The 18,425-nt window shown below is 40.1% G+C and overlaps 1 protein-coding gene across 2 annotated transcripts in view; it reads left to right on the top strand.

Annotated features, from left to right (window-relative positions):
• otud7a (OTU deubiquitinase 7A) overlaps positions 1 to 18,425 on the top strand; it is a 59,528-nt gene that overhangs the window by 7,771 nt on the left and 33,332 nt on the right. Inside the window, exons 2-5 of one of the 2 annotated variants that reach the window (XM_057836079.1) lie at positions 2,792 to 2,921; positions 7,868 to 8,021; positions 12,550 to 12,735; positions 16,600 to 16,818. In XM_057836079.1, the coding sequence (XP_057692062.1) occupies positions 7,937 to 8,021; positions 12,550 to 12,735; positions 16,600 to 16,818 (490 nt within the window). In that variant the 5' untranslated portion in view covers positions 2,792 to 2,921; positions 7,868 to 7,936. Of the gene's footprint in view, positions 1 to 2,791; positions 2,922 to 7,867; positions 8,022 to 12,549; positions 12,736 to 16,599; positions 16,819 to 18,425 lie in introns of those variants that run through there. The other variant, XM_057836080.1, reaches the window with a different exon arrangement.

Genomic DNA, 18,425 nt, shown 5'->3' with positions numbered 1-18,425 from the left:
TGAATGGTTTACCGTTGTGCCTTACAACTGACTGGCAACCAGTTTAGGGGGTAAACTGCCGTTTGCCCGAAGTCATCTGGGATTGGCTCCAGACTCTGACAAGGATAAGCGGTGTTGAAAGTGGATGGAAGTTTTACTCCTACAAACATAGGTCTATGACACAGTTTAGCTAAGAAAATTGTGTGATTCTTTGCTACGAAGGCTGACCCCTATGGTCGTAAATGGTCTTCAATACACAAACCAAAGAAACAGACTAGGAACAACACCTAGGGTCTCAGATCACAAGTCTTACGAATACAGCAGGGCTCCAGACTGCTCCTAAATGGGGGCATTTCACCCCTCAATCATATGACATCCGAAAAGTGGAGCCAAGTAAACAACGAAGAGTATTAGGAAGTGATATCGATTGATTTATCTGTTTTATTCTTACCACAAAATAGACATATCTTGCAATAGACCTGCAAAGTCAAGATTCTTTGTTGAATTTCATCATTATAACAGCGCCCTTGTTTAGTTACGCTTGCGTGAAATCTCGCAAAAATTTACACGAGATCGGTGCCAAATTGCTCTCAGAAATCCTAGATGGGACGAGTTTTAAAAGTATTTAACATGAAAAACAACAGGGCTCCAGACTGCGACTAAATGGTCGCATTTTGTGACTAAAATTAGAGCCAGTATGAGTAATTTTTTTCATCTACTCGCACATGCGTGACCAGTAACATTGCAGGTATTTTTTTTGTTGTTGTTACTGACAAAGTCCTTCAGGGTTAAATCCACTATTTGGCTTTAATGTAACGAGCTGGTTTGCCAAGGGAAAGTACAGAAGAAGAAAAAGAAGGTGGAGGTGGGCGATGTGTGGAGCAGGTTAGGGGCTCGACACACAGGAGGCGATGAGCAATGGCAAAATGCGAAGGTCATCGCCGTTGAGCTGAAAGCCAACACACAGGGCGCGATGCGACTGCAGTGGCAAGCGACAGCAACATGCATCGCACTCTGCCTGTGCGTCATCGCAAGTCTCTGAATAGCTATGAATTTGGAGGAAATTTTGAAATTTATTGTCTGGGCGCCAACAACTTTCCATACTCATGCCGAGAGGTATCATAAAATATGTGCTGGTCGCACACTGCTAAAATGATACGCTCCTCTATATTGACAAGGTGTGGCGTGTGGATGTGAATTTCCGGGCTGGCCAGTACCCCTAGAGGGTGATTTGTCGATCAATACATCAGTCGTGTATTGGTTGTAGTTCCAGGTGACAGCGACAGAAATGGAACAAAATTCCCATGTTAACCTAATTTCTAAGATGCTGGCTGATGTCAAAACTGATAGACAATAAAATATAGATTCATAAGTTTGTGGTTTCATACATTTATTATGAAAGTATTTAGTGAAAATTAGAGGAAAACTTTTAAGTTAGGGGCCACTGTGCTCCTGGTAAAAAAAAATGTTAGTCAGGAGCCTTGTTAAGTATTCTGTCTTCTATCAAAGAGTCTGCACAATCTATACAGTACAATACAAAAAGGATCAAAAGTTCAAAACTGAATGTGAATCAATGTGAGACAAAGAAAAAAAGTATTAATCATAAGTAAAGTACATAACTGAACACTAATAACATAGATGTAGTGAATATTATATATTTATTTATTGCTTATTCTGGTCAATTATGGCTAATTTAATTAAAACTACAACATGATTTGTATAGTATGTTTGCTTATACAGTAGTCAGAATAGGAGTCAATTGTCCCGCTCTATACATAGCTTCAGTTTTTCTCAGAAAAGGCAAGACCATTTGTCATCTTAAAAATTCATTCTTTTCATTTTTGCCTTCTAAAAATGAAGTGCCAAAGTGTAAAAGTTTCAACTTTCGGTTCGGCAAAGCGATTTTCTAACTGACATACACTGTACGTATATGGAAGACACTTAAGACAATATTAAAGACAAATATTAGTAATGCAATAAAGATTTATCACAGCTGGGAAAAATCAACTATGTTCTAGCATGATTTTATTTCTTGGATACGACTAAATAAATAAACGACTAAAGCTACTATATGTTGCAACTATAACGACAAGCATTTGCTGCCATTTTCTTATAATGGAAACAAAGGCGTGCAAGTGTTAGGCCAGTTCACCTCCCACCTGCTGCATATCTTCGTTGCACGTGGGTGAATATTAACTCACTCCGCTACTGGCATCTATAAGCGGTGTATGCACTGAACATATATGTAGAAAACAGCATTTTATTCGTAGATGAAAAAGTCAGGGATAAATAACATCTATTTTTGTTTAGCAGTTGATGGTATCTCACAGAAGTGTGTTCATTTTTTTATAGACTGGTAAATCAAGTGATGTGCGGTGCCAGTAATGGTACACTTGTAGAAAAAAAATAAGAAGGGGTTTTTTTCTCAAGATGTACAAGGCAAATGAGCCTTAGTTCGAATAGCACAACTTTAAGATCACTGCTCACAGATCCGGAGATGACATGTTAACAATAGAGACATTTTATGACTACACTAGTGAATAATGCATGACTTAATGCATTTACTAAAGTGTGGGCAGCTCAGAGTAAGATGGCAGTTGGCTGCAAGGTCATATTTTGCCACACTGTTCCTGAAGTCATTATATTATGACTGCAAGATGAGGAAAACATAAGTTTGGTTGGAATTCATATTGCTCCATCATTTTTAGTACAGATTCCACTTGTTAACCCTGATCATATAAAAACAAAAGATTTTATTGAGCACTGGTTAAATTTCAGTGGATGATTGCTTATATTATTTTGTGTATTTCAGCCACGGTTTTCTGCAGTCCCAGAGTCTTCCTCTCCACCTCGACCTGTGAAGCCATGGACTAGAGTTGTGTCTGGTCCAAACAGTCCCGCGGTCATCTGATCGCGATGCATCCTCAACAAAAATACAGAAAGTAAGTTTGATAACTAAAAACCTTTTTATGCGATTTTTAATATATAAGTAGCACTGGCAAACAATTACTGTTAGCGAGCATATCCCTTGTGTTTTTATTATTTATGAATCTCAAGGGTTGTCAGTGGCTGACTAGATAACATGTGCAACTCGCAGTTCACTGTAAGTTCAAGGGTTGAAACAAGGTCTCCGTACTTTTTGTGTGGAATTTGCATGTTCATCTTGTGCTTGCATAATTCCTGATTTTCAAGCTTTCTCTTTACATCCCAAAAACATGTGGGGGGGTTGAATGAGCATTAAGTTGTCCATAGGTGTGAGTGTGGTTGTTAATCTATTTGTGCCCTAAAACTGGCTGGTATCTAATTCAGGATGTATTCTTGTGTCCTGCCCATAGACACTTGGGATAGACTCCAGCACTCATGACCCTCGTGAACGAATGTCTTCTCTAGTTCACCTGTCTGTAACGCTTTAGGTCTGACAAGAAAATATTTCAAATGATTTTCCTGGATGGGAAACTCATGCCTACACAATTTCATGTCAGATAGAAACATGTAATCAGATGTTTCTGAGTCAGACTTACCTCACATGTGGGTGGGGGCCCTGACGTGAACATGACTACACTTTAAGGAAAAGATGAGGTTACTGTATTTGGCTATTTCTGTTTCAACACTACACCTAAATTATACAGGGTGTTCCAAAATGTTTAACCCCATTTCGTAGGCCAATGATTTTCAACAATTTTCATTGGAATGACCTCAAATTTTCACAGCTTGTGTAGAAACGTTTCAAGTTTTTTGTGTGTAATGTTTGGCATTTCTATCTCTTCAGGTTAAGAAATGCAGTTCACTTTAAAAGTAAAGGCATTTTGCGTGTTAGATTATGCTCGGACTCAGTCACCGAAGACAGTGCAGTGTGCCTTCTTCACAAATTTTGCAAAGAAGGCACCAACTACAAAAAAAATTAGGACTTAGGCACCAAAAATTTCAAGTTTGAGTTTCGAGTTTGGCACTAGCTCGAATACCGACTCGAAGTGTGCAGAGACATAGGCAGCGCTCATGTTGAACATTTATGAAAATCTGTCATAGAACCAACAAATATTTGTACTTTTCTTTGCAAATTTAACCAATAAAACTTATGACCTTCAGCATAAAGTGTATTTAGTTTCACTGAGATCCATCAAGTAGTTTCCGAGATATGGGCATTTAGAATGGGGTCAACCATTTTGGAACACCCTGTATTAGAGGTGTGCATCGGCACTGCCCTCACGATTGGATTCGATTACGAATCGCAGGGCCACGATTCGATTCGATTCAGAGGGTCACGATTCGATTCGGTTCGATTCAGCAATGCATCGCGATGCATTAAAGCCTGGGATGCATTAAAATTCTAAAGCAAAGCATATTTTTCGTGAATCATGAGGCAACACAAGCGGTCAGACATTAAACAACTTTTTATTGGCTCTTGTGTCACTCCTGGTTGAAGTCAAATGAAAATAGTATACTTTCAGATATATATATTTTAAAAAAAAAAAAAAAAAAAAAACAGATCACAGCATTTAATTTGTGCTTTAAATGAGACTAGGGCTTTCTCAGTTTTTTTTTACACACAGTAGCACTCCCTCTTTCTCCGCTTCAGCCATTGTTATGTTATGTCTCTCTGCTCTCTCGATTGCAACTGCGCATGTCTGTGACGTTACTCCGGTGAGGAAGCGGATTTGGGTTCCTTGTTCCCCCTGCATTGCTTTGAATGTAAAGTAGCTTCCTCTACAGGTAAACATGAGAATAATATTACAAATGGGGTAACCAAATCCGTTGCATCACCGGAATTGCACAGGGAAGATTTTTGAACATACTTATATAGAGCCTAGTTCGGGCCTAAAAAATCCAGCCCGACCCGACCCGGCCGGCGCGTATTAAAGCCCGACCCGGCCCGAGCAATTAACTTACCTTACAGGCCCGAGCCCGAAAAAACCCGAAATTTCATTTTTTATTTGTATGCCCGAGCCCGAAACCCCCCCGAAATTTTACATTTTATTTGTGGGCCCGCGCCCGGAACCCCCAAAAAGTCTGTTTTATTCGTAGGCCCGAGCCTGTTTTATTTGTGAGGACTCAGTTGGAGGAGGAAATGCGGGGATGCGATGCGTGGTTGCGTTTTTTGTGACAATGCCATGTGCATAATGATAACAAATTAAAGCCCGTCTTTTGGAACAAATTCTCCCAGTTAAACAAGACTGTAAGATGCATATTCAATAAACATTTATATCTTTTATATTTTTGTGTCTGTTCTATCAGGTGGATAGTTAATGCGTCATTTCCTCGGCAAAATGCAATAGACATTTATTTTAATTTTTTCAAGTTGGCAGAAAAAAACGCAAGTTTTCTTAATGTTTAAATAGTCTACCTATTTTTCTGATCATTATAAATGTATTTACACAACGAAATAACGCTGGAAAGGTTTGTTAAATATATTTCTGTGTGGGATGTTTTGCTCACTACGCGCCTCTATGACAATGAGAGGAACAGCAGCATATACAAAAATAAACTAAAATACTTTTAAACAACATTCTTTATTTTAAGGACTCGCATTAGAACACACAAAAGAACAACCTGCCTTAAGGAGCACTGAAACAAAATAAATAATAACATTTAAAGGAACACCACAATGTCCTGCTTAGCACGAAGAGGTGCTGCCCTCAAAACAAATGATAATAACGATGTTTGACTAATATCATCTTTTAGGCCAGTACAGTTTTTAAAATGCCTGCTCAGCGTCAAGGTGCCAGTCTTTCTGCTCTCGTACGAGAGCAAAGCGCCACATTTGTTGCATTCGGCAAGGCCGACACGGTTTTCTGTAGCATCTTCCACTGTCGATTTAAATCCTTTCCACACGCCACTCATGGATTCTTGCCTTTTCAATCCCCCGTCTTTAGTTTGCTTTTCACCTCTTGCTGGTCTATATCGAAATTCGAAAAGGAAATACGAGGATGCAGTTGCAGACTCGCGGAGAGGCCAAAGCGCGAGGAGAAGATTAAAAGGAGGGCGGGGCCACGGCATTCATGTGCGCAAACAATGCACTGGCTCTGCTGCGGCTCATGTTTGGGATTACCAAAGCGCCTTCTCTCTGTTTTATCCAATTTATTTATTTTTATAACATATATTCCTTAGTTTAACATCCATACATCGTTTTAGTATACAAATATATATGTATTTAAAAAAAAAGAAAAGTCCGGCCCGACCTGACCCGAACGTAAATCATTGACATTTTGGGCCCGACTCGGCCCGAAATTCGGGTTGGGTTGGGTCGAGTTCGGGCTCAAGATCTAGGCTATTAGTCTTATATATTTTAAAATGCGCTGAATCGATTCGGCTTGTTGCCCGCATCGAATCGAATCGTCCATGCCCCGCATCGGGATGCATCGCCGCATCAGTTATTGTTGACACCAGTACCCTGTATATGCCCTGCATATCATTACTGGGATTCTGGACAATTCCTCATCACCACACAAGATTATTACTTGTAGAATGTTACGTGTATACAGTAAACAAATATATCCTGCCTTATAAAGACTTCTTATTACCTCGGTCTCCTTTTATGACCACTTCCCATATCTCTACAGTGTAGTGCTATGCTGTTCTTCAATTATGTGCTCATAGTTCAGGCATTAGTCAACATTTTCTCCGGATTTTATTTCGTAATAAAGAGTACTGAAGATGGTTAGAGGAAATGTTATTATTTGAATAATTATTAAGTGTATAGTTTTAGGAAATGTAGTGAGGTAAAAATGAAGGTTGCTGTAAACAATGAAGTTAAAGACAGATGCATGAATATTTTTTCTCAGTCCAGTAATGAAGAATTAGTTCTCTGTGAAACACTGGCCCATGTCAATGTGTCATTGAACAAGATACTGAACGCCCCATTGCCAAATGTAGTTGGGAAGCCTTCATAATTGACATTTAAACTACACTGATTGCTCAAAATGATCTATGGAAAGATAGTTTTCAACACTAAGTATTGCTCTCACTCACTCACTCATTCACTTGCTCACTCACTCCTAATACACAGTGCAAATGCCTACCCGCAACTAGGTCAGCTAAACTATTTGTACATCCTAATTGAAACGTTGACTTATTAAAAATGCATTCTCATAAAGAGTATGTCTCTTACAACATTAGTCAAGCAGCTCTTTAGAAACAATGGTAGCTGTGGAAAAATTTAAAAGCCAAGATGATTCTGTTCTAGTGGGTTACAAATGTCATGTTGTGCTCTTTAATGCAGACAGCCCGCAAGGGAAACCGAACAGCTCCCGACACGAGCGGGGCATCTTCCAGTGGGCTTCTGCTCTTCCTGGGTCAAAGCCTCAGACCTTAGCAGACTCTGTTCTGCACACAGAGGTCGGCTATTAGTACCCAAAACCTGTGGGTGTTTGTTTCTTTGCTGTTGTTGCTCGGGGTTGCTCTCTGACCCCCCACGCTGCTTCTTTCTGAGGAATGAAAGTTATGCATGAACTCATTCATTCCGTGGACCGAGGGAGGGTATGCATCTCATTAGTGTTGTTTGTGACCTAGACTATTGACCATGAGAAATTAGTGGCTGTGTTTCTTGGACGTAAACATGCTCTCGCCCATTAAATGGAAGCACTGCTGTGGTTTAAGATACTCTATCACAGCCATCAGCCGTAGAAGCAGGAAGAGAGTTTGCATTGTTGCAATAACGGGCAGTGGGCCAAAGGCTTAGGAAACAGGCAGGTGTGTCCTGGATACAACCTCTGGCTCCGGCTCTGTTGATATTACATCTGTGCGGCTCGGTGTAATGTTATGACTGTGAGATATGACTGTAAGATATTGAGGAGGAGCGCCGCTTGCACTCATTCGACCTCAGCTAGAGTTGAGATGCAAAGTTTTCTCTTGAGTGTTTGTTGTTACATGGCTTTTCTTATTTCTTTGTCAGATGAAAGCGTGAAGGCTGGCGTCCACCAAGGCCTCCGCTGCACCGTGGGCAGCGCACACACATGATCACATGACTCTGGACATGGACGCGGTCCTGTCAGACTTTGTTCGGTCCACGGGGGCAGAACCGGGTCTGGCAAGAGACCTGCTGGAAGGTAAGCGCCTACTATGACTAACAACACTAAAAGTAGACGGGCGGTCTGTTTGATCATCTACTCCTTGATGTGGGATAGGTTCTGCGATGAAGAGGGGAGGAAATTAGGTGGAAAGGGAGGAGTGAGAAAGGAAACAAAAGAAGGGAAGGGAAGGGAGGACAGGAGCTCATGACCGAAAGCCAGTTCGCTGATTTAGAAGAGGCTGTGATGTTTTCATGAGATCGTTCCCAAGAGACAGCTTTGTGTCTTTTCACTGGGTCCCATTGAGGAGGGCAATGCTACTGGCATGTAAGCTTAACTCACTTAGCCACATTGAACAAAACAAAACACTGGAGTGCAAAAGTTCATGGGCCAACTGAATTATAGTCCATGGTTATTGGGATTGGATCCAGTGACCTGTGTAAATAGGAATTAAAGCAAGAAGACAAGTCATTGTGCATAATAATATAGCATTGTCTCACTGTGTATGTGGTCGAGCTGTCTTTCAGTGCTGTTATGTTTTTACTTTGTACACCTTTCACATGGAAGCAGCATAGAAAATGGATGGCTTTACAGTAGTAGCAATTACACTACATTTTCTGTACATTCGTTTACTTTTGAATTCAACCTGACTAGTATTCAGTGACCACGGCGCCATTAAGTGCTGTGTAGTAGATAATATTCTGATGGCGAGATTCCTGAATGAGAAAGTTAAAGGGCAGGTGAAGGCTTCAATTTATGAGCGTTTTACTCGGTTAAATTGTATCGATCGCATCATTCGCTTTCTCAAACCTCACATTACCAAAAATGTTTTGAATTAACAGCATAGTTTTTGAGTTACTGCCATAGCAACACCTTAGCAACGAGGGAGGCGCCTCCTAATGCCGTAAATTCCCGAAGACCTCGCCGGCACTCCAATACGAAAGTATAGCACCACGCTATCCTCGTCATATATTGCAAACATTTTCTGGGTTTAAACACGAGATCCATCATGCCATCTCGATGTGTAGCGATGAATTGCTCACACCAAAGCTCGAGACTATGAGTGGCCCAAAAAATCTTCAACTGCAAGGATTTGGACATCTTCTGTGGGAGTCAAGCAGAATAACTTCTCACTGGCTCCTCGATCACATTTTTGTTTTCAACATTTTAGCGATGACAGCTTTGAAAGCATAGGAGGACACAACCTTAATGGCTTTTCTAATTCTAAAATTTGATGCAATTCAGTTGAGGGCATAGGAGGGCAAAACCAACTGCCTCTTCGTTGAAGTGCGACCTGATTTTTTGTTAATTTTTCTTTAGTTTTGTTGCTTGCCTGTCATAAGACAGCTGACAGGTTGTCTATTTATGTCAATTTGATACATTTATTACTAGGGCTGTTGATCGAGTTAATCACAGCTTAAAAATTATTTATTTATTTATTTTATTTATTATCATCATCGGTATCATTGGCATTTACAAGATATCACTGACAGTTAGAAGATGGCTTTGTGATATGATTAACCCGAAGAAAAAAACGAAGAAAAGACAAGGGCTGACGGGAGAAGCATATGCTTATCAAGTCCCGTCCCCTTCAACCAAGGACGTACAATCAATACATGGTAGAGTAGGCATTATACATTACGGTACATGAGCAGCTTTTTATTTTTTATTTTTTTATTTTTCTAATTAATCATAATTAATCGCAATTCAAACCATCTATAAAATATTCCATATTTTTCTGTAAATTATTGTTGGATTGGAAAGATAAGACACAAGACAGACATAAGCATGCAACATACTGTACACAAGTACTGTATTTGTTTATTATAACAATAAATTCACAAGACGGCATTAACATTATCAACATTCTTTCTGTTAAATTCTTAAATTAATTAGAGATCTAGCCAAGGCAAAGTCTGAGTAAGTTTTATGTGTATTTTTCACAGCTATTTTGTTTGGGAATGCCCGTTCTCTTTGCATTGAGCGCTTTTCTTTTTGTGAACATTATTTTTTTTTTTTGAGGAATAGGAATATTATTTTTGATGTGCTTTCACTACATGATACTGTAGCGCAGGGGTGGCCAACACTGGGCTCATCAAATGATCAGCTCAATCCTGATAATTTGATGCAGGTGTGTTGGAGGAGGGAGACATGGAAAACAAGCTGGATTGCGGCTCTCGAAGACCAGGGTTGGCCACCCCTGCTGTAGCGACTTAACTGGTCTGCCCAAACGCATGATGGGAAGTTGGGCAACCATGACTGTCAGTGATGGCTGCAAATGGTATACAGTATGTTCTGCGTTGTGTTCAATTAGGCGTGTTAAGAAAAAGAATGTCTCCTGCTCTGCCCAAACGCATGATGGGAAGTTGGGCAACCATGACTGTCAGTGGTGACTGCAAATGGTATACTGTATATTCTGCGTTGTGTTCATTAAGCGTCTTACGTAAAGATCGTCTCCTGCTCCGCTCAAATGCATGATGGGAAGTTGGGCAACCATGACTGTTAGTAGTGGCTGCCAAAGCTTAAGCCAATGAAAGGCGCGGTCCAATTAACGCCTGTGTCCACTTGCTTTTCTTTGCCTTTTTGCTCTCAATGTGCTAAAATGGCGTCATTGTAAACTGTTTGATGCAACACATGAACGGGTCATTCCGTGCATTCGTTAATTGTGTCAAATATTTTAACGTGATTAAAAAAAAAAAAGAAATTAATTACCGCCCATTAACGTGATAAATTTGACAGCCCTATTTATTACTAGATCTAAATCCTGTAACTACTCGTCTGTTTTTGCAATTACTGATAATTATATCACATAATGGGGAAAGAAAGGTTCAGTGGGAAATCACGATGCCAAACATAGGCAAGTGTCGAGCTGCCAACCGGCGTCATCACCAGCGTCTTCTGTACTGAGTAAATCGTCGTCATCTGACGCCTCAGTTTCAAACATGTAGGGATTAATTGTAGATAATCTTTCCTGGGAGCCTTTGCCATCAGTAGTGTCACAAAAGAACGATCCTGAATGATCACTTTCGGTGGAAGTATCACTGATATCGTTGCTGCTGCTATGCTCGCTGTGGATAGTGTTCTGTTGCGTTCGGGAATTTACGTCACATTTCCGGGTTTGGGAAGGCAGTATTGACTGAGTGCTGAAAAACTTAAAAAGAAGAAAAGAGAAAAAAAACGCAAATTATCCTCGCAGTTAAGCATTATAAATGACACGGTTGTTTCTACGAACTCGTCCAAAGTTTATATTTGTAAAATTATACCAAAATCCGAAAAGCTCTTCACTTGCTCTTTAATGCCAATAGATCACTCATGAATGTGCGTAGCCCATGTTCATAATTTGCCTGCATTTCTTTTTGCTGACAACGGCCATTTTAAATGAAGGAGAGAACTGTTAGGCCACTGAGCGCTCGTGTGGAAGCATTTAGAGACCATGCATTAGTTGCACTACTGCTGGGCCTTAGATGGCCAACGTGGGTTTTGATCACCTCTGAGAGACATTCACTAAATCCGCTTTGCATTGATTTGGCTTGAGAGACAGGGATCAGCGGTGCCAAGTTTCATGTTCAGTTAGTGGAGAAGCATCATGTCTGGACGTCTAGAGGAAATAGCACAGCTTCCTCTCAAAAGAGTCCATTAACTGACCTACGAACATGCTCCGGTTACAATCCGGTGGACTCTCGCTCTTCTGAATGTCCTAAGTCGCATGTTTTATGCAAATGGATAACGCTGTTGTAATCAGAAGCACCAGTATTCTATAATCTGCCCAACTATTCTCTACAAAATCTATTTAGCTGCACTATGCTTCAATAAACTTGTTGGCAAACACGGGGCGTTGACAGCTTTCTGTCTGAAAGCAACTGCCTTTTTCCTCTGAGTAAGTACTCCATGCAAATGATAAGAGAGAGGCAAAAAAGGCTAGTATGTCAGTTGACAATTAAACAACACTGTTATTTTTAATCTGATGCCAAGCTACAGTCTCACCATATTTGCATTACATTGTTATTGGAAGAAAAATTGATTTTAACATTAATAAATTCAATGAACAGTTTTGCGCACACAGACACTTCCTTCACAATGATTGTTAATGGGTGTGTTCCTGCTCATGTTCCTCCTACATATCAGGATATTGCTGTCACAGTTAATGGATTTGTCCAGTAGTTTATCATCAACACTTTTCTGACCCTACACAACCTCAACGCTCAACCTTTCACTTTTGATAAGTGTTTATGCTTTAAGGAGGCTACTCTGGACATTGAGATTGTGCTTTGCTGAAAAAAAAAGATTTGTATGCATAGAATAAAAATATATACAAAGGACCATTTTGATTTCCATTTATAATGGTTTTCTACACATTGTTTATTTCTTTACAATGTAACCAGCTCATCAGTTTTAGCATTTCAGATAGCATTGTTTACAGTAAGCTAGTTTGTGTTGAACAAGGAATAGTTCCGTGGGAACTCAAAATCTTTTTTTTCCCCCCACACACACTTTAAGAAGTTTTCTATACATCTTTTGATGTACTCCTTCTTCTTTCTGGATATATTTAATGATTTGTGCCTCATAGGTAAAAACTGGGACCTTAGTGCTGCTCTGAATGATTATGAAGAGCTCAGACAGGTCCACACTGCCAACCTGCCGCAGGTCTTCAACGAGGGCCGCTACAACAAACAGCCAGAGGCACGTGACACACCAACCCATGTCAGCAAGATCGACAGGTCGTGTGCACAAAAGCAGGAGGACAATGGACAAGGTAGTATTCCTGATCACCTGGGGTTTTGCCCTTCACATTCTAAACCAGGCATTTTGGTTTAATTGAACTTGTTAAGTTGTCTCTGAACGTGATATTACCCACCATAACCCCCAGCTCTGTCATATCTTTACTTTTTTTTTATTGTGCTTTTAATCTTTTATCCTTTGAATCCGTTTTTTATCGTACTGTGATTCCATGTCTCTTGTGACGCGTCTTTGTGTGGTTTGAAAAGCGCTCTAGAAATAAAATTGTGTTATTATTATGATTATTATTATTAATGTGTAAGGCAGTGCTTCTCAATTATTTTCTGTCACGCCCCCCCAAGGAAGACGTAAATGTTTCACTTCCCCCCAAACTCTGCTGCCACTGTAAATAGTATCATTTGTCTATAATATTACTATTATAAGTATGCCTCTGCCTCACATTGTATCCTTTTTTTCTCTATTAGAAAAAAATCAACTTATAAAGTATAACTTTATTAACATTGTTGTTTGTAACAGAAAAGACTTAACGACTTAAAAAAAAAAAAAAAAAGAAAAAAAAAAGTCACATCCAAACTGTAAAAATACACTCAAGGTACATTTTTGACCATTTGATATTGAAAAATAAAATCAGTAAATGGTGTTATGGTGTTATACTTATATAGCGCTTTTCCACCTTTCAAGGCGCTCAAAGCGCTTTACACTATATTGCCATCTACCTACTGGTGACGCAGAATAATAACAAATAAAAATTGATTAGAAACATTAACTCATGAGGACAAAATGCCAAAAAATTTGACCAAAAAAACAAAACTGGGGGGGGGGGGGGGGGGGTGTCCTTGGACAGAAGGACAGTTTTTATTTTCGCTGCACGCTGCTCACAGTATCACCTCCAGTTTGCGATGGTGTGGGGTTATTTTGCACTGAGCATGCTAACAATGCTCACCGGTTTACTGATATAACATTGACAAAGCGGGACGATTGTTGGCAATATTAGGCACGTTTTCGCTGAAAAACAATCAAGCGGCTTATCAGTGAGATTGGGGTCTAATGTCTTTAAGTGGCGTCTTAATTGATTTGGCTTCCGGCTGTCTGCTATAATCATTTTTAGACACAGTAAACAGTGGTCTTTCCTCATCTACCACTGTATTAAGTGTCAAAGCCAAAAGGCAAACGGCCCGAAAAAAGCGCATTCTCGGCGGCCGAGGGAGAACCGTAGGTGAGGGCAGTCGTTGTGACAATCCCAAGCCGAAAATGGCACTTCTCGGGCGGACACGTCAGGACCGGAGAAGACAGTGGGTCGCTGCGTGAGTCCGGCTGGAAAACTGCTTTCGAAAACGGCACACAGCTCTCCAGCTCTTCATGAGTCTTCCGTGTGCTCTTGCTTACTTCAAAAATACTGCGCTCACTTTGAAAATGAGAGCGCCACTGCCACTCGATGAGTGGATGTGCAAGTACACTTTATTCTAGTACGGCAAAAAAAAAAAAAAGCATGTTCTCTGAGGTCACACGCGCCACCCCTGGCATCGCTCGGCGCGCCCCACTATTTGAGAAGTACTGGTGTAAGGCAACTAGTAACTAGTCTGAGATCCATCTCACCTGCAATCCTTATAGGGCAAGACGTATACTGAAAAAATACCCATAATAACTTCAAAAGTTACTTTCTTTTGTATCCCACTCAATTTTTTTCTGAAATAGTGACAACCACTTGAATTAATACCATGTTTCCTAAAGGATCCTCTGTGAGATGTTCACTTGAAACGAGTCGTTTTTGGTAGCCCTTTTTTTTTTTAGTCATTTCAAAATATGTTCGTCTTCGTCTAGTTTTCATCCACGAAAACGCAGATAAAATTTGTCAAGTTTTAGTTGACGAATACTCGAAATCTTTACGTCTGTAGAATCCAAACGTTTTAGACCCAAAATGAATTGATAAAGGTTTTCAACAATTTCGAATGAAGATTGACAGATGAGCGCATATTGTAGCGTCTACAAGGACAAGGACTACGCCAACTAAATATACAATCAGCAGGAAAACAGTACATTATTTTCAATTAATTATACCCACCTGGACGCCACGAACAGTATGTAAAAAAGAAAAGTCAGAGAGTTTAAGATGACACTCGCCATGCTTATGCTAACTCCAATGCTATGCTAACTCTACGAATTACATTTGGTGTGTGATGATCACTCAGCATAGACTGTAGAACTCCAAAGGCTAAAGCAACATTGTATATTCTCTCTTGCCAAGATAAAAAAGAAAATCTTACCATGTGTTTCAAAACATGTAAGCCTGGAGAGGACACCGGCGAGTGGGGGGTGGGGACAGCAGCGGCAGCGCGTTACATGAGTGACGCAACCAAACCCAGCTATGATGCAGGGTAACTACACATAAAATAAGAAAATGACAAACATCGTGAACATATGACGGAAACTAGAGCGCATTGTCGTGTCGTTCTTGTCTCGTCAGATGAAAACTGGCATTCGTCCTATGTTTTAGTTTACCAAGACGTGTTTTTAGCTCATCATCGTCATGAAAAAAAATGTTTCCTCGACAAAATATTTTCGTTATCGTCATCATTGACAGACAACTCTTGCGAGCTTGTAAATTTAGTATTTACCAGATCTACTCTGAAATCAGCGTCATATTGTAAACAGTGCAAGCGCAGATTATCTGCTATAATTAGTCTGTGTTGGTGGACTGCGTTGATGTTGGAGTCTTTAACTGTGTTACTATGGGTGTTAACACATGGGCTCGCAGCTCATGCAGGCACGGTGATACTCAAGATTCTCTTGAGCTGTTGCGCTTGGATGCAATATAGCTCATACAGTGCTGCTCGAAAGTTTGTGAACCCCACAGCGATGGTCAGATTTTTTGTAAAAAAAACTAAAATAACCTTATTAAATGTTAAGTTATACCCAAATCCACAATACTGACATTCCAAATAATGGACTGAAACAAAAGAAATAGTTATATTGTCATTCTTTATTTAACAAAAGTGGTTGATTTAAGAAAAACTCAGATATCATGTGTGCAAAAGTATGTGAACCCCTTCAGTTAATAGGATATTGCGCCTCCTTTTGCAGAGATTACCTCAACCAAACGGTTTCTGTAGTGACTAATCAGCCTCTCACATCTACTTTGGGGGATTTTTGCCCATTCTTCCTTGCAGAACGCAGTCAGTTGAGAGAGGTTTGATGGGCGTCTGGCATGAACTGCTTGCTTCAGGTCCCGCCACAGCATTTCAATGGGATTTAGGTCAGGACTTTGACTGGGCCAGTCCAGAACACGAATCTTCTTCTTTTTCAGCCATTCCTTGGTTGTATTGCTGGAATGCTTTGGATCATTATCATGTTGCATGATCCACCTTCTGCCAAGCTTTAACTTCAAAACAGATGGCGTCAGGTTATGTTCTAGGATTTGACAATATTCCTCAGAATTCATGATTCCCTGGACTATGTGGAGTTGTCCAGGTCCTGAGGATGAAAAGCAAGCCCAGATCTTGACATTCCCACCTCCATGCTTCACTGTTGGGAGAAGGTTCTTTTGGTGGTATGCAGTGTTGACTTTTCGCCAGACATGGCGGTTTTGGTTGTGACCAAACAGTTCAATTTTGCACCTACATCAGTTGATGAAAACTCTTTTTAATTTAGTCTCGACAACACAACTGTTAAAAAAACAAAAAAAAAACTACTGAATTGATTGATTAGGAAATCAGGTTGAAATAATGGAAAATTCCAAAATGTTGAGGGGGTTCACAAACTTTTGAGCAGCACTGTATACTCATGATTATGTGCTAAATTCACAGAAATATGTTGAAACAAAACTGAATGTGTCTGCCTGTTTCGCTCTCAACCAATCACACCTGTCTAATCACTGCTACAGAGAAGCGCTTGTCCCGTGGAATCTCACACGCCAGCTCCGCCATTGTCTCCCTTGCGCGGCTACAAGTGGCTAACGAGTGTACCAACGAGCAGTTCCCACTTGAAATGCCCATCTACACATTCCAGCTGCCAGACCTCAGCGTGTACAGTGAAGACTTCAGAAGTTTCATTGAGAGAGACTTGATAGAGCAGTCCACCATGATGGCTCTGGAGCAAGCCGGTCAGTATCCATATTGTTCACGATTATTGGATCTGTTTGTACGAAAAGGTGTGCACTTAACAACATAATTCAAATTGACAAAACAATGAATTGAATTTGAGAGTAGAAGGGAGACATCTAGGTGAAGACGATCAGTTTTTCTCCATACTTCTAAAATCTCCCGGGATTCATTTTCTGACTGAATCTTTTCTCTTCTAAAGTTCCTCGTCATCCTGCAAACAGCAAAGATGACACGATCCCACGTTTACATACCATGAACATTAATGAGCACAAAACCGAGACGGTGTAATATATTAACTGCTAATCTAATTTGATTTCTTGATTTTATATGAAAGACAGAAAAACACCCCTAAAACCCCTAAACTTTCTTTTTTAACAAACCGATCAATCTGTTCAATAGGTTGCTAAAATGGGTAAAACAAATAATTTAAAGATCCCAAATTATGAAAACGTTTACTTGTTCAAATTATGAAATGAAGAAAAAGGATGCACTCATGTCACTGAAATGTTAACAAGCATCATACAGGGCCTATCATGAGTACTGACCCTGTTAGATGTTTTTCCCTTTTAGAGCATTCATAAATCAATCATGGTCAATACAATTTAGCATTTTTAACCCAAAAAGTAATCAGAAAAAACTTTTAACGTCGAAGTGAAAACCGGTTTCTACAAATTAATGTCAAAGAAATTTTTTTTTTTAAATGAAAATAATTGTTTGGATAATTATATTTAGTCCATTCAACAAGTCAGTATACAGTGGGGAGAACAAGTATTTGATACACTGCCGATTTTGCTGGTTTTCCCACTTGCAAGCCATGTAGAGGTTTGTAATTTGTATCAAAAGTTCTCTTCAACTGTGAGGGACGGAATCTAATACAAAAATCCAGAAAATCCCATTGTATAATTTTTAAATAATACATTTGTATTTAACTGCATGAAATAAGTATTTGATACATTACCATCTAGCAAATATTTCGGCTCTTAGTTCTTTTTAAAGAACCCCTCCTGTTCTCCACTCATTACCGGAAGTAACTGCACCTGTTTGAACTTGTTACCTGTATAAAAGACACCTGCTGACATGCTCAAACAAACAAACTCCAAGACCAAAGAGCTGTGTAAGGACATCAGGGATAAAATAATAGACCTGCACAAGGCTGGGATGGGCTACCGGAAAATAAGCAAGCAGCTTGGTAAGAAGGTAACAACTGTTGGAGCGATTATTAGAAAATGGAAGGAATTCAAGTTGACGGTCAATCTGCCTCGTTCATGGGCTCCATGCAAGATCTCACCTCGTGGGGCATCACTGATCATGAGGAAGGTGAGGGATCAGCCCAGAACTACACGGCAGGACCTGGTCAATGACCTGAAGAGAGCTGGAACCACAGTCTCGAAGAAAACCATCGGAAACACATTACGTCGTCATGGATTATAATCCTACAGCGCACGCAAGGTCCCGCTGCTGAAGCCAGTGCATGTCCAGACACGTCTGAAGTTTGCCACTGACCATCTGGATGATCCAGAGGAGCAATGGGAGAAGGTCATGTGGTTGGACGAGAACAAAATTGAACTTTTTGGTCCAAACTCGGCTCGTCGTGTTTGGATGAAAA

Source organism: Corythoichthys intestinalis, chromosome 5 (genome assembly GCF_030265065.1).
Source record: "Corythoichthys intestinalis isolate RoL2023-P3 chromosome 5, ASM3026506v1, whole genome shotgun sequence".
NCBI lineage: Eukaryota > Metazoa > Chordata > Actinopteri > Syngnathiformes > Syngnathidae > Corythoichthys > Corythoichthys intestinalis.
The sequence above is the reverse complement of the archived record's forward strand: the minus strand, read 5'-3'. Positions and strand labels throughout refer to the sequence as shown.